Source organism: Gossypium hirsutum, chromosome D01 (assembly GCF_007990345.1).
Source record: "Gossypium hirsutum isolate 1008001.06 chromosome D01, Gossypium_hirsutum_v2.1, whole genome shotgun sequence".
Taxonomy (NCBI): Eukaryota; Viridiplantae; Streptophyta; class Magnoliopsida; order Malvales; family Malvaceae; genus Gossypium; species Gossypium hirsutum.
The window spans coordinates 2326317-2345027 of NC_053437.1; the positions used below are offsets into that span (position 1 = coordinate 2326317).

Consider the following 18711-nt stretch of genomic DNA (forward strand, 5'->3'; position numbering starts at 1 on the left):
AAATTGATCAGGCTCGATAATAAATTTAATTAATATTCAATTAAAAAAAAGTGTGGAAACCAAGTACCCAACAAATAACTACATGTCCCAATAATCCCAATGTCTATACCCATTTGGAATTATTATAAATGTGAACTGTGTAAGACTACTTCCATCCAAAACAACGAAATTTAGAACCATTAACACTTCGTTCCAATATATATATATATCTTCATCGAGTACCATGAAATGCCTTTATATATAATATGAGACATAAAATAAACATTTGCATCCACTTTGATATTCCCAATCCATTTTACCTATAGCCTACTTAGTTTCCACAATGAAAATTTTGCATTGGACTTCGAATTTCAACTGCTCGAAGTTGACTTTTTTTTTTGGGTAGATATTGTATTTTTCAATCTTATACAAAAACAATTAAAATATAAAATATGAAATTCAAAACTGTACAAATTTCGAGTTAACATTTAACGTGAAAGTATAATTTTTTCGTTAAAACATAAATAATTATATTTATTATGTGCAAAATTAAATTAAAATTAAAGTTTTATTTATATAATTATATAAATAAAATAAAATCCATGTAAAATATAATTGGCCCAACAAATAAAAGTCTCGGGTAAATCTAGAATTTTTTTTAGTGAGGCCGGAATTGAAATACAAATTTTTGAGAGATCGAAATATAATTTTATTACTTATTAATTTATGATTTCATCATTTTTGAAAGGATTAAATAGATAATTTTCATTTTGAGGAGTTAAAATGCAATTTCTTCATATATTAAATTATAATTCCATCATTTATACAAAAAAATATATATATTTTTAATTGGGGGGGGCTAAGAGCCTAAGATCCACCTCTACATTTAAACACCCTGTTAATATGTAAAAGGCAAAATGACTTATTTGAGCCTCAAAGTTTATAAAAAAAATAGCCTTACATTTAATTTTTCACTTTTTTTAGTCCTTAAATTTGCATTGTTTGTCAAATCACCTCAAAATGGATAGAAAAATTAACAATGTTGATGTGGCATTCATGTGGCAAACCATGTGTATGCTACGTTAGCAATTAATTAATTTTTTAAAGATTAAACACATTTTTTTTATAATTTTTATATTTTTTTTATAAAAAAATTAAAATTTTCTAATTTTAAAATTAATTAATTACTGACATGGCAATCCATGTGTATGCCACGTCAGCAAAGTTAACAAACATGAACTTTTCCTTTTATTTTGGAGTGATTTGATAAACATCACAAGTTTAAAAATTAAAAGAGACAAAAAATTAAATGAAAGTCTAAAATAATTTTTTTTATAAATTTAAAGAGCCAAATAAATTATTATCCCTATATAAAATATATAATTATAATACATATACGAATATTTACTACTATTGAATCTACCTTTCATGTAGGCAAATGATTTTTTTATTATGAAATGTGATTATCCCTAGCAAGGCTAATTCCACAATATATTTTGTTTTAGGTCTTAAACCTGTAGGTATATTTAATATTTTTTGAAATGTAAATCTCCCTAGCTAAGCTAATTCCATTGTATATCGCTCTTAGGTCTTATATAATGGCAAGCCCTTTAGAAGAGGACAATATTCCATTGGAAAATTGGACCATACTCTTTTAATAAAACCACAAAACCCATGTGCCATTTGTTCAATCCACATTGAATTTTGATTTTTTCACAAAGAATTCATGAAAATTTAAAAAATGGGATACGACTGGAGGTGATCATGGGTCGGGCTGGACCCAGAAAAATTCGGCCCAAATCTTAGGCTCGGCCTGAGAAAAAATTTCTAAGCCTAGTCCGACCCATTTTTTTAATAAACACCAAAAATTTATTTTAAAAATAAAAAAAATATTTTAAAAATATTTATTATATTAAAAAATTTTAAAAAATATTTATTATATATTTGGCCAGGCCCGAGCCAAAAAAGTGGTGCCTGAGGCCCGGCTCATTTTCTAAACGGGCTTCATTTTTTTGTCCAAACCTATATTTCAGGCCTATATTTTTATTCGAACCCTCTCATATTTTGGGCAGACCGTTAAGCCGGACCGGGCCGCCTAGCCCATGATCACCTCTAGTTGAGACATGAGAGAGAATTTGAGCCAACTGGGTGTTAAAGATTCTTAGACCATATCATTACAAAATATTTAAAAAATAATTTAAATTAATAACTTTATGTATTCTACAATTAAATTCAATAATTTTTTTTAAAAAAAATATGGTCGAATTTAGTTCAATATTTTATTGAATAATCCGACATTTAAACAGGAATATAATATTTTTCAACTTCCCTTTTTTGACACCTTTATATTTTATGGTAGGAATTGTTTGAGTGGGTCACATTGGATAGGCGCTCCAATTTCATGTGATTGAATTCAATACACTTTCATTGTTAACCTGTCGAAATTAATTACACATTCCATGTGAAAAAGGATATATATATATTGTTTCGTGAATATAATTTATGAAAGATGAGTATTAATCTCAAGAACTTTCAAATAATTATTTGAAAAAAAAACTCAATTAATTTTTTTATATTAAAATGAGATAAAAAATATATTTTTAACATTAATCTCATTATAGGTTCTTATCATATTTGTTGTTACAATGTCTAGAACTATCCATATAGCCCATTCTCAACCCTTAAATAGGAAGATAACACACTTTAACACGCTCGAACTTACTTCTTCCTGTATTGATAATAATATTGATGCCAATCGAGCTAACATTCGATCATAATCCAATTATTAAAAGAATGGAACTTGTTATTTTATGTAAACTTTAGCTAAAAGGAATATTTTATTTGGAAAATTATGAAGTGTAATGATTGATTTTTTTTTATCTTTATTAAAATGTATTTTTTATAGAATGTTTAAAATTATAACCCCATTTAAAAAAACAACTTCCTTTTAAAAAAATTAAAAAAAATACATCTTTTTGACCCTAAAATTTTGTAAATTCTAAATTAAAGATAGTAATCAATGAAAGGGTTTTTCAGTTATCCAAAAAATTTCAGTTCAATATCATAAATCATTACTACAAAAGTCTAATTTAAATTCAAAAAAACCCAAAATTGATTTAAGAACATTTTAAACCCTAAAAAACAATTAACGAAAAAGAAGAAGGTAAAATAACCTTTAGAAATTCTCAATGATATTTAACATCAAATTAGCCAAAATGGCAAAAGCCCCAACAATACTCTTTTCTTCCCACCAACTGATCCACTTTCAAAATAAACTTCTTAACCGCTCCACCTTTCAATTTTACATTATTTCTTCTCTCATAATCCCATGTTTTGATTCATTCAATTCTTAGGCTTTACCCATTTTTCTTTTTTCTTTTTGTTTTTCAATCTTCAAACAATGGGGAGAATTGGGTTTGAATCATTATTAGATTCTAAATCACAGTTGGTACTGGAAATTTGCTCCATTTCAACAACAAACCCCATTGCATGTTCTCACAGGCACCATATCGAACACCTTGTAAAGTCACCTTTCATTGACTGGTATCGTCTCCTTGGAGTATGTTTTTTCGTTTTTCAGGCTTTTAAATGAATCTTTTGAACATAATATTCAAATTCAACCCTTTTTTTTTCCGGGGGGGGGGGATTATTTGATTTGGTTCATGATCTTTCCTTTGTAGGTTGCAGAAGATGCCGGATCAGAGCTTATCAAAAGGCGTTATCATAAACTTGGTAGGCTTTTTTAATCAATGCCAGAAATTGAAATTTTTGCATATGTTTTATAACTGATATATATTCGTCATTGTGTTGTTGAAAAAGGGTTGTTTTTGTTTTCTGGTTTTTGTACTTTGCAGCTTTGCAACTTCATCCTGATAAGAATAAGCATCCAAAAGCTGATGTTGCCTTCAAGCTTGTCTCAGAGGTTAGATTACACTTTCATTGCCTTTTTTCTTTCTTTATTTCTTTTGGTGGGGTTGTATATTGTTGAAGAAAAATAGAAAGTACTGAAATTGCTAACCTTTCTGATTGCATTGTGGGTCGTGTTTATCGTAATTATGGATTTAACGAATATTATCACAATCAATTATAATAACTAGAAATAAAAAATATCAAAACCTAAGGTAATCTATTTAAAAGTCTTTGGATTATTTAATATTGAGTTAATTTTGAATTCGAATTATTTCCGGTCTAAGCCGGTTAACGTTTTGGCTTGGGGCTTTGAAATGAGGTCTTGCTCATTTTAGGTTAGTATTGTTTGAAGTTTAGGATGGACAATTTATGATAAAAATTTAGCTAAACTGATTCAAATTTGGATTGTTCTTATCAAATTTTCGAGTTCCAAGCAGAATCAATCGTCCAATTAAACCTAATCAAGGGCACAGTTTTTAGAACTAAAATGTAATTTTATTACTGTTTTATTTATATGGATTAAATCATAATTATATCATTCTTGAAGGGCTAAAATGCAGTTTCACCATATTTAAACTTGTAATTTTACGAAATTTCCCATGTAGGGGAGAGCAAGGCACCCTTTCCACCCCTGGTCATGGGAATAATGAAAAACAGTGTTTTGTTGCAGGCATATTCATGTCTTTCAGACAATGTAAAGAGAAGAGCATTCAACTCAGAGAGGTGGAAACACGTCTGCACTGAATGCAGCAACAACAACCCACATCCCAATCCCAATCCATTGATCAATAACACACAAAACCCATCAAAACCCAAGTCTCAACAACACCCAATAAGCAGTTCAAAACCTGGGAAATCACTGCAAATCTTGACAGATATAAGGAACAGATTGAAAGAGGAAATAAGGGTAATAGAACACTGCTTGAAAGTTAATTCCAGGAAGGAATCCCCAGTGTTCAACCCATCAAACAACCATCATTGTCATAATGGGATTAAACATAGGATTCAAAGAGAGACCCCTATTTTTGAACCTTCAGAGTATGCATTTCATGGCTACCCACACCTGAGGAGTGAGGTTTATAGGGAAAGTGATAGGCTTAGGCACTTGAAAAGAGGGAGTTTGAAGGGAAAGAGAGGGAGTTATGGTTCCCCAATCTTTGAACCAGTGAAAGGGAGATTTGGGGATGTTTTTAAGACCCAAATTTGTTAGGGTTTCATTTATGGATCTTTCATTCTTTTAGCATTAAAATTTAGATTGCTTTTTTGGGTTTTGAAAGGAATTTTGGTTTTTGAGGCATTTGTGAAAAATTTGACTTTAAGTTTAATTTAGTGTTTGAGATTTTTTTTTCCAATTTGGTACTTAAGTTTTTTGTACTTAAATCAAATGATATCATATAGTTCAATGAATATTTGGCACGTACCCTCTAATAAAAAACATATAAGTACTTAATTGGGATAAAGAAAAAAGCTTCAAGTACAAAATTAAAACCTTTAAGCCAAATTCAGGTGCGGTAAAAAATTTAAAGTATTAACTTGAAAAAAATTCAAATGCCAAAGTAAAGTATCAAATAATATTTTAACCCAAAAATATGTATTTTTAAACACATCAATTTTTTTTATTGAAATTTGTATGTATTTTGTAAATTTATTACTGAATATTGTTTTAAAATTATAAGTATTTTTAAATTATATGTAATATATAAAAATATATTTATAAATAAATTGAATCAATTATATAAAATATTTATTTTTATTAAAAATATAAAATACTCATTAATAAAAATTCATTATTTAATAAATTTTAAATAAACAAGAAAAAATTTATATCATATATGTAATTTTTTATTTTTTATAAAAAAATTAAGGGTTTGTTTGGACAACACAAAGTAATCGAATGAAAATGTAATTACTGCTCTCTTGTAATTACAAAGAATTGTAATTTTCTAGACGTGTTTGGCTGACAGGATGTAATTACATTGTAATTCATTATGTCATGTTTGATAGTACACATTGTAATTACACAGTAATTTATAATTTTAAAAAATATTAATTACTATAAAAAATATTAATATGATAAAAATAATTTCTAAACAAGTAACAAAAATTAGAATCAAGTCATCATATGTTTTATGTTAGTGTAAAAAAAATTAATAATACGATTACTAATAAAAATAGAAAGAAAAATAAACATTATATGTAATTTTTATCTAATTGTTCCGGTGCATATTTATTAGATTATTTCCTCTTTAATATTTAACATATTCTCCTTATTATCAGTTGTCGATCTTTAATTGAATTTATCATAATCTAAATTTGAATTTACGTAATTAATATTATCAAGTCCATATGCTTTTCTGGAAGTATAAATCATCTCAATTCCACCTCGACCAATTTAAAATTTCACTAACAATAATAATTTTTAATTCTATAAATAAAATTAAAAAATATTATATGTACCATTTATCTAATTTTTATTTTAAAAAAATACTAATTAAAGGCCCATCATGAATTTTTTTAAATCCATTTGTATAATTTAAAATTACATATCAAATTATAACTTTTAAATAAAAAAATTAACAATGAAAGATTTAAAACTATTTTTAAAAATAAATAAAAAGTAGGCATATTAATGTTTTTTCTTTTTGTTTCTCTTGGTATGGTTGATGGGACCCGACTGGGTCCCACGACACGTCACATTATACTACTTGCCTCTCTGCTGACGTGGAAACCTATAAAGTGGTGCTGTGGGTCCCATCCCCACCTCAAAGGTGGGTTCCCTAACTCTTGTATCGGTTTTGGTTGTAACTTGTGTTAACGGTGAACCCATGTTCTCTTACATTAAGAATGAAGTTGATGTCAATCAAAATTCATAAAATTATAAAATTTGACTCGACTAATTTTTAGTTTCATTCAATTGATATGTATTAATTCACAAATTAATTAACTTTTTAACTTATTTATAATAAGTGTACCGATTAATTTTTAGCTCAGCGAACCTGATCTGATTCTAAACTCATCAAACAAAATTCATTACACCATTAGGTATAGAATAAGATAATATTTTGGATGTTTTGGAGTTACTTAAAACATGTCATAAATCTCGGTACTCTTTAAAATTTGGAAGTTAATTTATATATTTTTTATTTTTAGAAATTTAATTTATTTATTTTTTAGATTTCAAAATTTATGTTCAATTATTAACACTGTTAATTTTAAAAGTGTTAACAATTATACCTAAATTTTAACATCTAGAAAGTAGGACTAAATTTGGAAAAATAAAAGTATAAAAACTAAATTTAAAATTTTCAAAAGTACAGGGCTATGGCATACTTTAACCTTCGGGGTTTGTTATTATACTTTATAAACGTGAGCTGGATCCACACTTCTAGGACTGACCCACATTTGAACAAAAAATTATTTAAATAAATTAAAAATGATAAAAAATAATTAAAAAAAAAAAGCTTCAATGGACTTCAACTTGAGTGAATCTCCATAAAAAAAAGAAAAAAAAACACTATTTCCCTTCGATTTTTACCTTATCATAACTTCGGTTTCTTTGAATTTTCAACCCTGGGTATCAAGTATCGATCTCTTTTTTATGCTTAGTGAGTCCAGTTCAACTTTAGACATGTGAAACCCAGAATCTTTAGTGCAAAATTTCTCGTTTTTCTGGATTTTGGATCGGGGGTTTTTTTTTCTTTTCAAGTGATGAAAAATTCAAGTGGTGGAAAAGGATCCATGTCGACTGCTAGTTCAATTACTACTTGGAAAGCAGATGTAGTTCCAGTTCCAGATCAGTTCCCTGCTGGTTTGCGTGTGCTTGTTGTTGATGATGATCCAACATGTCTCATAATCTTGGAAAAAATGCTAAGAAATTGTTCATATGATGGTACAATCACAATTTTCTTCCTTGGGTTTTCTTTAATTCTTCATTTTGATAACTAATTTCAGTGTTTAAGATAGTAATTTTGTTGTTTCTGTTTTAGGTTTTCAATAAATTTTTTTTGGCTTGTATCGATTTTGTTTGTGGGTACATATAGTGGGGCGAAAAGGAATTGATCTTTGTTTCTTGGATTTTGGGAAATTATGAAACTTTATAATGCTTTCTGCTAATTTGCTTGAAGTGTTTCATTAGCTTTAAAGGCCTGTTTTGCTTTGATTTGTGCATATATATATATATGTAAAACATAGGGAGTTCCTTTGGAGCTAAGAGGTTGATATTCTAGTAATTTGATGGATGATTGGTTGATTTGTGATTGTTCATTTTCCAGTTACCAAATGCAATCGAGCCGAGACCGCATTATTGAAGCTACGCGAGAACAGAAACGGGTTCGATATCGTTATCAGCGATGTCCATATGCCAGACATGGATGGATTCAAACTTCTCGAGCATATTGGTTTGGAGATGGATCTCCCTGTCATCAGTAAGCACTCTTTATCATAAATGTTTGTCATGGATTTACTCACCGTGAATTAACGATTTACTCGGGCTTGGATTTCGTTATGGCCTCATGTTCGACTTGTATTTTCTGCAGTGATGTCGGCGGATGATGGAAAAGATGTTGTCATGAAAGGTGTTACACATGGTGCCTGCGATTACCTAATCAAACCAGTTCGAATTGAGGCACTGAAGAACATATGGCAACATGTGGTTCGGAAGAGGAAGAATGAGTGGAAAGACTTGGAGCAGTCGGGAAGTGTAGAAGAAGGAGATCGGCAGCCAAAACAATCTGAAGATGCAGATTACTCATCCTCGGTTAATGAAGGAAATTGGAAAAGCTCGAAAAAGAGGAAGGATGATGAAGATGAAACTGAGGATAGAGATGATACATCCACACTAAAGAAGCCGAGGGTTGTTTGGTCCGTTGAGCTCCATCAACAGTTCGTTGCAGCTGTTAATCAACTAGGCATTGACAGTATGAGCCTTTTACCCATTTCTTTTATGAAATTACTATATATGTTAAAACCTTATAGTTTATTTTCCAAAAACCGGTGAAACTCCCTTGTGCTTTTACACTATGTTATTCAGTCTCGGGTCTGAGTGTCGGATTCAGTTATGCTCAGTTTTGGCAAATAACTTGAGGATTTGAGTTGAAGCGTGTTTCCTTGGTTAGGGATATTTCAATATCGATGTTGTATTACATTGTTGTTTATATAAGCTCATGATTTCGGATAAAATTATGTTACTTTTGCCAAAAGAATCGAGTATTAAGTCCTTTTTGTTTACGGTTGAAATATGTTTTCGACCACAACTATTTGCCTGTTGATTTTTCTTGTTTCTCTTTGTTGACATTTGCTGACGTTTTATTCTTTTACTTCAGAGGCTGTCCCGAAGAAAATTTTGGAGTTGATGAACGTTCCTGGCCTTACCCGAGAAAATGTTGCTAGCCATCTTCAGGTACAGTACATGTTCACAAAATATACAAACTTCTTACTTGCCTAGATTTGCATCTAATAAATATACAAACTTCTTACTTGCCTAGATTTGCATCTAATAAATAGTTCTCGGAAATCAAAATTATGTTTTATTCACTGATGATAATCGTTTCGTTGTCATGTGATCAGAAATATCGGTTGTATCTTAGAAGGCTGAGTGGGGTATCACCACACTCATGTAATCCGAATAATTCTTTTATGAACCCCCAAGATGAAACTTTCGGTCCGCTGTCTTCAGTCCATGGGCTCGATCTGCAAACGCTTACTGCCACTGGTCAACTTCCTGCACAATGTCTTGCCACACTCCAAGCAGCTGTGCTCGGTCGGTCAACTGCTAAATCGAGCATACCTATGCCCCTTGTTAATCAAAGAAACATTTTTAGTTTTGAAAATCCAAAGTTGAGATTTGGAGAAGGGCAGCAACATGTGAACAATAATAATAAGCAAGTAAATTTACTTCATGGAATTCCAACAACAATGGAGTCAAAGCAGCTTACCAGCTTGCGCCACACCTCACAATCGATAGGAAACGTAAATATGCAAGTTGCTCCCCACGGTGCACAAAGCAGTCAAAACAACTCATCATTGATCGAGATGGGTCAGCCATTGTCGAGAGTGCAGATACTGAATGATTCAACTGTTCCATTATCTGTGGGGCAGCCTATAGTACCAAATGGAATTGCTGCAAATGTCTCTACACGAAATGGGATTCCAGAAAATATCCGAGCCCCTGGTTATAATCTGGTTTCACAGACCTCTTCGATATTGAATTTCCCCATGAATCATGCTTCCGAACTACCTGTTGATTCTTTCTCCCTCAGAAGTACACCGGGAATGTCTGATCACACATCAAAAGGTGCTTTTCACGAAGATTTTAACTCAGAAATTAAAGGATCAGGGGGATTCTTGCCTACTTACGATGTATTTAATGACTATCAATATAAATCCCAAAATTGGGAGCTACAGAATGCAGGCATGATATTAGAAGACTCTCAGCATTCAAACTCTCTTCAAGGCAACCTTGATCTCGCGCAATCGGTTTTAGTTCAACAAGGATTTCCTTCGGGCCAAATAAATGGACAAAACAGGAGTGTACCCATTGTAAGCAAGGCGATGTTCTCAGCCGGAGATAGTACAGAACCTGGGAATCTGCTAAATGTCAATCATCATCTCAACACAATTCGTGCTGAAAATACGGTTCGGGTCAAGTCCGGGAGTGTTGCAGATGGGAATCCTTCCAATCTATTTGCTGATCACTTCGGACAAGAGGATCTCATGATTGCTCTTCTGAAACAGGTTGGTTTTTTTTATTCTCTTTTATTCACTTATCAATGGGAATATTCATTTATACATACAATTTGATTTTCTGACAGCAACAAGGCATCGCACCAGCCGAAAACGAGTTCGATTTTGATGGGTATTCCTTGGATAATATCCCAGTGTAGGTGATCTCCTATCGCACTACACCATTATATGATGTACATAATATCTCTTCTGAAATCAATGACTGGGACCTCAAGTTCATGTTTCTTCAAGAAACTGGATTTGCTTCGCTCCAAGAACTGCATCAAGAAAGTGGATTTGCTTCGCTCCAAGAACTGCATCATCGTTTGCAAATGTCATGCTCTGCCAGTTTCTTTTGAACATAACAGGATCTGATGAATGGATAATCAAGACGGATCAGTAACCTTAGGAAGATCATGCTGGTGCAAGATATGCTAAGGAATTTCGGTCGAAAATTTTTATCGTTTTCAGTAACCAAATCCGGCTTGACTGACTAATTTTTAGGGTGATTTTTGATGTTGTCCAGCAGCATTCCAAGTTGTGGAGGACCATTTTTAAACAGGGCCAATTGTAGGCTTTCTACATGAAATTTGCTGCCTTTTTCTTCTTGAATTGATTTGTGATGTACATATATATTTACTCTAGACATAAGTCTGGGCATTGAATTCTGGTAAATTTTCATTGTATCTGTATTTATCATTTGATTTTTATATAAAACTGGTTATTGAACCCGTGATGTGAGGTTGATTTTTTTTTTTGGCATAATTATTTTTGCCCTTCAACTTTACAAAAAAAAGTCATTTTAATCCCTCATTTAATTTTTCGTTTCTTTTAGTCCTTAAAATTACATTGATTGTTAAATCATCTCAAAATGGATAGAAAAGTTAACCTCTGTTAACTTTGTGGCATCTATATGGTAGTCCATGCGTATGGCGTATCAATAGTTAATTTTTTTAAAAAATTAAAAAAGCATTTTTATATAAGTATTATACTTTTTTAATGGTTTTTTAATAATTTTTTGAATTTTAAAAAATTAATTAATTGCTGATATCGCATTTATGTGTATGTCATGTTAGCAAAGTTAACAGAGTTAATATTTTCATCCATTTTTAGGTGATTTGATAAACAACACAAGTTTAAGGGTTAAAAGAGGTAAAAAATTAAATGAAGTGCTAAAATGATTTTTTTTACAAAGTTGGAGGGCCAAATAAGATATTATACCATTTTTTGTATGGATAGAAAAGTTGGTAAAAAATCTTTTTTGTCACTCTCAATTTTGATATTAAGCAAATTGTTCTAAAAAAATAAGAGCAATTTAATCTCTGTTAATTTTAAAAGTGAGCAATTAAGTACAATTAATTTAACCTGTAATATTTACAAATTTTGCTAATATTTACAAAAAAATATGTAAAAAATCGAGGACTAAATTTAATATTATACTAATTAAAATTATATACAATTTATAATATTTACGTTGTGATTGGCTGTCTTGAGCTGCTGAATTTTAAAATTGATAGGGATTAAATTGTTTCGATTTTAAGAGGGATAAATTTATTTAATATCAAAATGGAAAGAGACTAGAAATGTGTTTCAACCAAAAGTTCTTTTAGACAATAAAATTGTATATGGAAGTTATTTATATATTTTTTATTAGAGGTTGTTTATATCTAAATAATGCAGTATTAAAATAAAATGGTAAATTACAAAAATAGTCATTAAACTATGCTTTTGGTTATGTTTTAGTCATGTTTTTCTTTTTTCATTTAGTCACTCAACTTTTCAAAATTAATTATTTTAGTCACTCTCTCATTCGTTGCCACTAGATGAGTGATGAAAGCTGATGTGAGCTTCTTCTTTTTTTTTGGTGTAATAACCAATTTTAATACTTCAATGTTTACACATTCTATTAATTTGATTCTATATCTAAAAAAATAACAAATTTAGTCCTCAATGTTTATAAAATTTGTCATTTTAATTCGAATTCTAAAAAATCAATAAATTTAACCTTAACATTTACAAAATCTATCAATTTAGTTCCAATTTTAAAATTTTCAAAAATAAGAGAGAATAATTTAAAATATTCATTTATTTATTTTTTTACTTTAACAATGACATGTTAGGATAATAATGCACATTTTCTCTTTTTCTATCTTGAAGGAATTTTTTTTAGAATAATAAACCCTTTGAATCGGTAGCGATTCAGATGTTTTAATGGTGTTCGATTAACTCGAGTACATAGTGACACGTTTTTGTTATTTGATTGTAAAAAATAAAAAAAATCTTTAAGACACTTTTTTCAATTACTTTAACTCTTTCTATCCTAATAATTCAAACAAAATTTCACTTCCTTCAACTTTTTCACATGTAGGTTTTTTTTATTAGCCTAATAATAAATTTAATTTTTTAAAGTTTACGCATTTTATCAATTTAATTTTAAATATTCAAAAAATTAATAAATTTAATTTCTCAATATTTACAAAATTTATTTATTTAGTTTAAATTCTAAAAATTCAAAAATTTAAAAAAAAATCATTTTTTTACTTTAACAATAACATGTTAGGATAATAATGCACATTTTGTCTTTTTCCATTTTGAATGAATCTTTTTCGGAATAATAAAATTCATCGAATCAGTAGTGATTCAGACCTTTTTAAAAGCGACATGTTTTGTCAAAATTAACGGTGCTCGATTAACTCAAGTACATAGTGATACGGTTTTAGTATTTAATTATTAAAAAAACAAATCTTTTAAGGCACTTTTTTGTAATATTTTAACGCTTTCTATGCTAATAATTCAAACAAAATCTCTCTTCCTTTTTCACCTTTATATCTCTCAACTCTGGCTTTTGTTTTTCAACACGGTATCAATAAAAAATCTTTCTTTCATAATTTATTCTCTCTTTTCTTTTCTTTTTTTTGTTCATAAATTATTATTGTAATCGCTTAGTGAGTTCAAATTTAAGCATGTGTAAAAGGCAGTAGCATCTTCATATAGTATTTTTCCCCCTTTTTTTAAACAGATGAATCCAAGTAATGGAAATGGATCCATGTCGACTGCTAGCTCAAGCGGTGCGTGGGACGGTAGAGATCAATTTCCTGCTGGTTTGCGTGTGCTCGTTGTTGACGATGATCCAACATGTCTTATGATCTTTGAAAAAATGCTAAAAGCCTGCTTATATCAAGGTACGAATCAACAATTTCTTTAAATTTTCATTTTGAACACAAATTTCAAGTTGAAGTTATTTTGGTTCGGGTTTATGGGTTTGTATTACTTCTTCTATAGTTTGAATATTTTTAGATTTAGGTTTTTCATATTCCATGGTTGAATTGAGTTTGAATTCATATTAATCGAATTGGATTTTCAAATTTAAGTGAGGATTGAGTGTATTCCAAATGTGTAAACCTGTCCATGGGCTAGGTAGACCACCTGACCCGACTTGAGCTAGGGTTGATTAAATAAATTTTAAAATATTTTTATTTTTATTTTAAATTTAATTTAATTATAATATATAAATATTAATATAAAATAATATGTTTTTAATATTTGGGTAAATTCTCAAAATAGTCACTTTTGTTTCCCTCAATTTACAATTTAATCACTGCTGTTAATGGTGTAACAGTAAGCTGACGTGACATGTAAACCATCATTTTAAACAAAATTTTTAGGTTAAATTATAAAATTGATCTCCATTTTTTTTTTCGTTTTGAGCAATTTACTTTTTTTTTCTTTTATGTTAACTTTCCTTTTCTCTTTTTTTTTTCATTCTCTTCTGATTTTCCCTCTATTTTCCTCCATTCTCCATCTCTTTTAACGTAAAAAAAATCACATTGCTTAAAATAAAAAAATATATATATAGGGACCAATTATATAATTTAACCTAAAATTTAGATTTGAAATTATGATTTAACGTGCCACGTCAGCTTACCGTTACACCGTTAACAATAATTAATGCTCAATAACTAAAATGTTACAACACGATAACGTAAGTGACTAAAATATAACCCGAGACAAACATAAATGACTATTTTAATAGTTTACTCTTAATATTTTTATTACTTTGAAGGATTGAGACAAGACCAGATTTTTTTAAATTTAAATCCGACTCATGAGTAAGTCTACCATATGATTGAAAATCTACAATAAAAATTTTTTGTTTCGAGCCTAGCATATACTGAAAACCGGAATATATTTAAAGTAAAAATAAATTTGAACTGCTATTGAATCAATGCCTATTGATAGCATGCCACTTTATAATGCTTTGCCTTTTTTGAGATTACCTATTTTCATAAATTTGATGTGTGAATGTTTACAGTTACGAAATGCAACAAAGCTGAGACTGCATTGTCGGTGCTACGTGAGCACAAAAACGAGTTCGATATCGTTATCAGTGATGTCCATATGCCAGACATGGACGGATTCGAACTTCTCAAGCATATTACTTCGGAGATGGATCTCCCTGTTATCCGTAAGAACCTATTATTTATCATTTTGCTTTGGATTCATCGAGTTCGGAGTAAATTTCTTAATTTTGATCCGAATTCAAAAAATTAATCCGCTCAACCCAAACCAAACTTGCTCGAATCCGAAATAAAACTAAACTTGAATTGAAAATGATTTGACAAGTAACCAAAAATGATCCGAACTTAAAAAGATTAGATTCTATAATGATCCAAACCTAATTAAGCCTCAACCCCAAATTACACAAACTCGAAATTAAATTTCAACCTGAAATGACTTGTATTTTATGCAGTGATATCGGCAGATGCTAGAAAGCAAGTTGTTATGGAGGGTGTTACATATGGTGCTTGTGATTACTTGATCAAACCGGTTCGTATCGAGACGCTCAAAAACATATGGCAGCATGTGGTTCGGAAGAAGGCTCGAAATACAGTCTAATTTCGATTGAGTTTTAATTTTTAAAATTGAAGTTCGATTTGATATAAAAATGGAATAATTCAAACTTAATTGAGCAAATTAGTTATTTTTCTAGTAAAGAAAAAACCTTCATTTGTATGCTCGGAATTGATTAAGTTTGATTGACTTTACTTTATCAGCTACTCGGAATCAAATATTAAAGATAATTGAATTCAACTTACTTAATACTGTTTGGCACCCAAGAAAATTCTGGGTTTTCCTTGAAAGTTTATTTTCTTTCTCTTTCCAGGCTATTTTACCAAATTAACCCAAAAATAAATTATATTTGTAAAAATAACCTAAGTTCAAAAACAATCACTAAAATAACCCAAAATGAACAGTACCTACTCTTTTTTTGCACCAATGATTGGCTAATATTGTGTCAGATATCTGACTTTGACACGAAAACAAAAAGAAATTTTTTTTTTAAATTTGTACTGGGTGCCGGCCATTGACAGGCCAGCACCCAAAATTTTTTTTCTTTTTCGTATATCAGTATTATATAATTTTTTTAAAAAAATATATGGGTTCCGGCCATTGACAGGCCAAAACCCAAAAAAATAATTTTTTTAAGTCTGACACAATGATTAGCCAATCATTGGTGCAAAAAAAGAGTAAGTACTGTTCATTTTAGGTTATTTTGGTGATTATTTTTGAACTTGGGTTATTTTTACAAATATAATTTATTTTTAGGTTAGTTTGGTAAAATAGCCCTCTTTCCACCCTTATTCTAACTCAATAGTCCCCATTTTTTCCCTTCCTTTTCCTGGGAATTAAATGTGAAAATTAACCTTTTTATTTTAGCCCAAGTTTATTTAAACCATCGTTCAATAAAACAAAATAGTGAAAAATACCTCTTTGGTCCCTTTAAATTTTGATATTAAGCAAATTGATATCTCTTTAAAAAAATTAGAGTAATTTAATCTCTACCAATTTTGAAAAAGAGTAACTAAGAACAATAAATAAAAAAGTTAATATTTTTCTTCAATTTTACATATTTTTATAAATATAATAATAAATTTAACCCCAAAATTTATACACTCAATCAATTTAGTCTTAATTTAATAATTTTAACTCGAAACATTTACTAATTTTTTCAACTTTTACATAAAATATATAAACAAGAAAACTAAATTTATTATAATACCAATCAAAATTAAAAACAATCAGCAATAACCATCTACAGCGAGATTAATTTTCAGTTATTGTTCAATTTTAAAATTTATAGAAATTAAATGCTCCAACTCTTTTAAGAGTAATCAATTTACTTAATATTAAATTTATAAAAAAAAAACAGAGAAATGTTTTTACCAAACAAAATAAATTAATCCCAAAATCGAAGAAAATATAAACCCAAAAATATAAACTACTGCTAGAATTAAATTAGGAAAAAATAGAACGAATTTTCCGAATTTTCTTACACTTTCCCTTAAATTCTTCCAACAACACAATTAATTAAAAATACTTTTCCATTAAAAGAATTAAGGAAATATAACCAAAAATTACACTAAATAATGGTTAGATACCCTTTAAAGATCCTATTATTTTAGCTAAAAAAAACCCTAAGCATAAACAGAACCATAAGAAAGAGCCATTAATAGAAGAGCAGCTTGTTCTTCTTCTCCTAATTTTCTCATTTGATTCTCAACGGTTGATTTTTGCATCAAAACTTTTCTTCCCAAAGATATCAATCTTTGCTTTAAATTATCCCCTAAATTTTTAGGGTTCTTTGATTTCTTGTCTAAAACTGCCCTTCTTTTCTTCCTGCTTTTGATCCCACAAGCATTGCACAAAGACTGCGAAAAAAAAAACCCAAAATCACATAAAAACCCAGACAGGAGTTAAAGATCAAAGATAAAAAAAACTTATTGAAATTGAAAAAAAAATAGAAATACCTTGGGACCAGCTGGCCCACCTCTCCAAAGGGGGGTTTTAGAAGTACCACAATTAGCACAAGTTTTATTGATTTGTTCATTGCAAATAATTTGATTTTGAGTTATTTTTGGTGAAATGGTTTCTGGGGGTTTCCTGTTTGGATCTTTAGAATTTGATCCCTGCAAGAAAATATGCTAAAACAATAAAGAGAATCAGCTGAGAAAAAAATGGGAAAGTTAAAGCTCATATGAACAAATGAAGAACATTTTTAAGAGATAATGATGGCTTACTTTTTCACTCGGATCCAACATTTTTACTTGGGAGTTTCGAAGATCTGAAACCAACCCAATGTATGAAATCGAAAACCCAGATGGAAAATGGTTACAAGAAAAAAAAACAAATCAGTAGAAAAAGGAATGAAGATCCAAGCAATGGAGCTGAAGAAGAAACGAAAGTAAAAATTTTCTATGGAAAGAAATGAAGGAAAGAGGGCTGATCCAGAAATTTTGATGGGTGCGGTTTTTATCCCAAGTTGTCACCCGCCAAAATCCCTAAAAATGAACTGGAAAAAGGGCGCCATTGAATTAGGTTTTCTTTTTCCTGTTTGGTTTTTGCCTCCAAAATTTAAATTTTTTCTGCCGTTTATTTTCCCGGAAAATCTTTGGATTTGTTTTCATGTTTGCACCTAATTTTTTTTTATTTTGCTATTATTTATTACATTGCCTCAAATATATTTATCATTGAATAATAAAAAACATTGAACCAATTATATCATTTGATTCATTTTTATTTGATCGAATTCACAATAAATTTAATTTTTCTTAAAAATTGTAAAACTCTAATAATTTTAATGATAAGTGTTAAATTAGATTTTAACTTTGATACAATTTACAACTTGATTTGAGGATTTTGATTTGATATAATTATATAAATAAAATTTCGATTTAATTTAAAATTTCACATATCTCTAATTAGATTTGTGATATAATTATATAAATAAAATTTTGACTTAATTTAAAATTTCACATATTTCTAATTAGATTTGTCTATGGGTCGGACCATCCAGTTCGGCCTAAAAGCTTGCTCGAAAGTAAGAGGATTTTGACAAAAATACAAGCCCAAAAAATAGGCTTGGACAAAAAATAAGACTCATTTTCTAAATAGACCGAGCCTTAAGTAAGCTTTTTTGGGCCCAAATTTGTAAAAAAAAAAAACTAATGCCCGTTTTTGTATTGTTTTGCTACTGCTTTTTTACTGTTTTATTATTATTCGCTATTATATTATTACTATTTTATTATAATTATTTGGATATTA

The 18711-nt window shown here is 29.4% G+C and overlaps 4 protein-coding genes across 6 annotated transcripts; 3 read left to right on the top strand and 1 right to left on the bottom strand.

Annotated features, from left to right (window-relative positions):
• The first annotated feature begins 3156 nt into the window (after positions 1 to 3156).
• LOC107936102 (meiotically up-regulated gene 184 protein) lies at positions 3157 to 5240 on the top strand. Its single transcript, XM_016868762.2, has 4 exons — positions 3157 to 3538; positions 3660 to 3711; positions 3834 to 3901; positions 4559 to 5240. Exons 1-4 carry the CDS (start codon positions 3380 to 3382, stop codon positions 5096 to 5098), a joined length of 819 nt encoding a protein of 272 aa, XP_016724251.2. The 5' UTR covers positions 3157 to 3379; the 3' UTR covers positions 5099 to 5240.
• A 2097-nt stretch (positions 5241 to 7337) lies between these two features.
• LOC107936125 (two-component response regulator ARR1) lies at positions 7338 to 11337 on the top strand. Of its 2 annotated transcripts, none has more exons than XM_041086727.1 (6): positions 7338 to 7777; positions 8160 to 8312; positions 8424 to 8804; positions 9210 to 9286; positions 9454 to 10180; positions 10291 to 10620. In XM_041086727.1, the coding sequence occupies exons 1-6, from the start codon at positions 7597 to 7599 to the stop codon at positions 10347 to 10349; spliced, it is 1578 nt and encodes a 525-aa protein (XP_040942661.1). In that variant the 5' UTR covers positions 7338 to 7596; the 3' UTR covers positions 10350 to 10620. The 2 variants fall into 2 exon arrangements, with proteins under 2 accessions (XP_040942661.1, XP_016724281.2); XM_016868792.2 differs by adding an exon at positions 10698 to 11337 and having other exon boundaries at positions 7339 to 7777; positions 9454 to 10620.
• Positions 11338 to 13315: 1978 nt separating this feature from the next.
• LOC107936099 (two-component response regulator ARR2) lies at positions 13316 to 15708 on the top strand. The gene is made up of 4 exons (XM_016868757.2): positions 13316 to 13468; positions 13628 to 13790; positions 14921 to 15073; positions 15359 to 15708. Exons 1-4 carry the CDS (start codon positions 13391 to 13393, stop codon positions 15502 to 15504), a joined length of 540 nt encoding a protein of 179 aa, XP_016724246.2. The 5' UTR covers positions 13316 to 13390; the 3' UTR covers positions 15505 to 15708.
• Positions 15709 to 16870: 1162 nt separating this feature from the next.
• LOC107936107 (GATA transcription factor 15) lies at positions 16871 to 18020 on the bottom strand. 2 transcript variants are annotated; one of them, XM_016868767.2, is made up of 3 exons: positions 17688 to 18020; positions 17418 to 17591; positions 16871 to 17318 (listed from the first exon to the last, which is right to left on the bottom strand). In XM_016868767.2, exons 1-3 carry the CDS (start codon positions 17706 to 17708, stop codon positions 17085 to 17087), a joined length of 429 nt encoding a protein of 142 aa, XP_016724256.1. In that variant the 5' UTR covers positions 17709 to 18020; the 3' UTR covers positions 16871 to 17084. The 2 variants fall into 2 exon arrangements, with proteins under 2 accessions (XP_016724256.1, XP_016724257.1); XM_016868768.2 differs by having other exon boundaries at positions 17418 to 17576; positions 17688 to 17999.
• Positions 18021 to 18711: the final 691 nt, after the last annotated feature.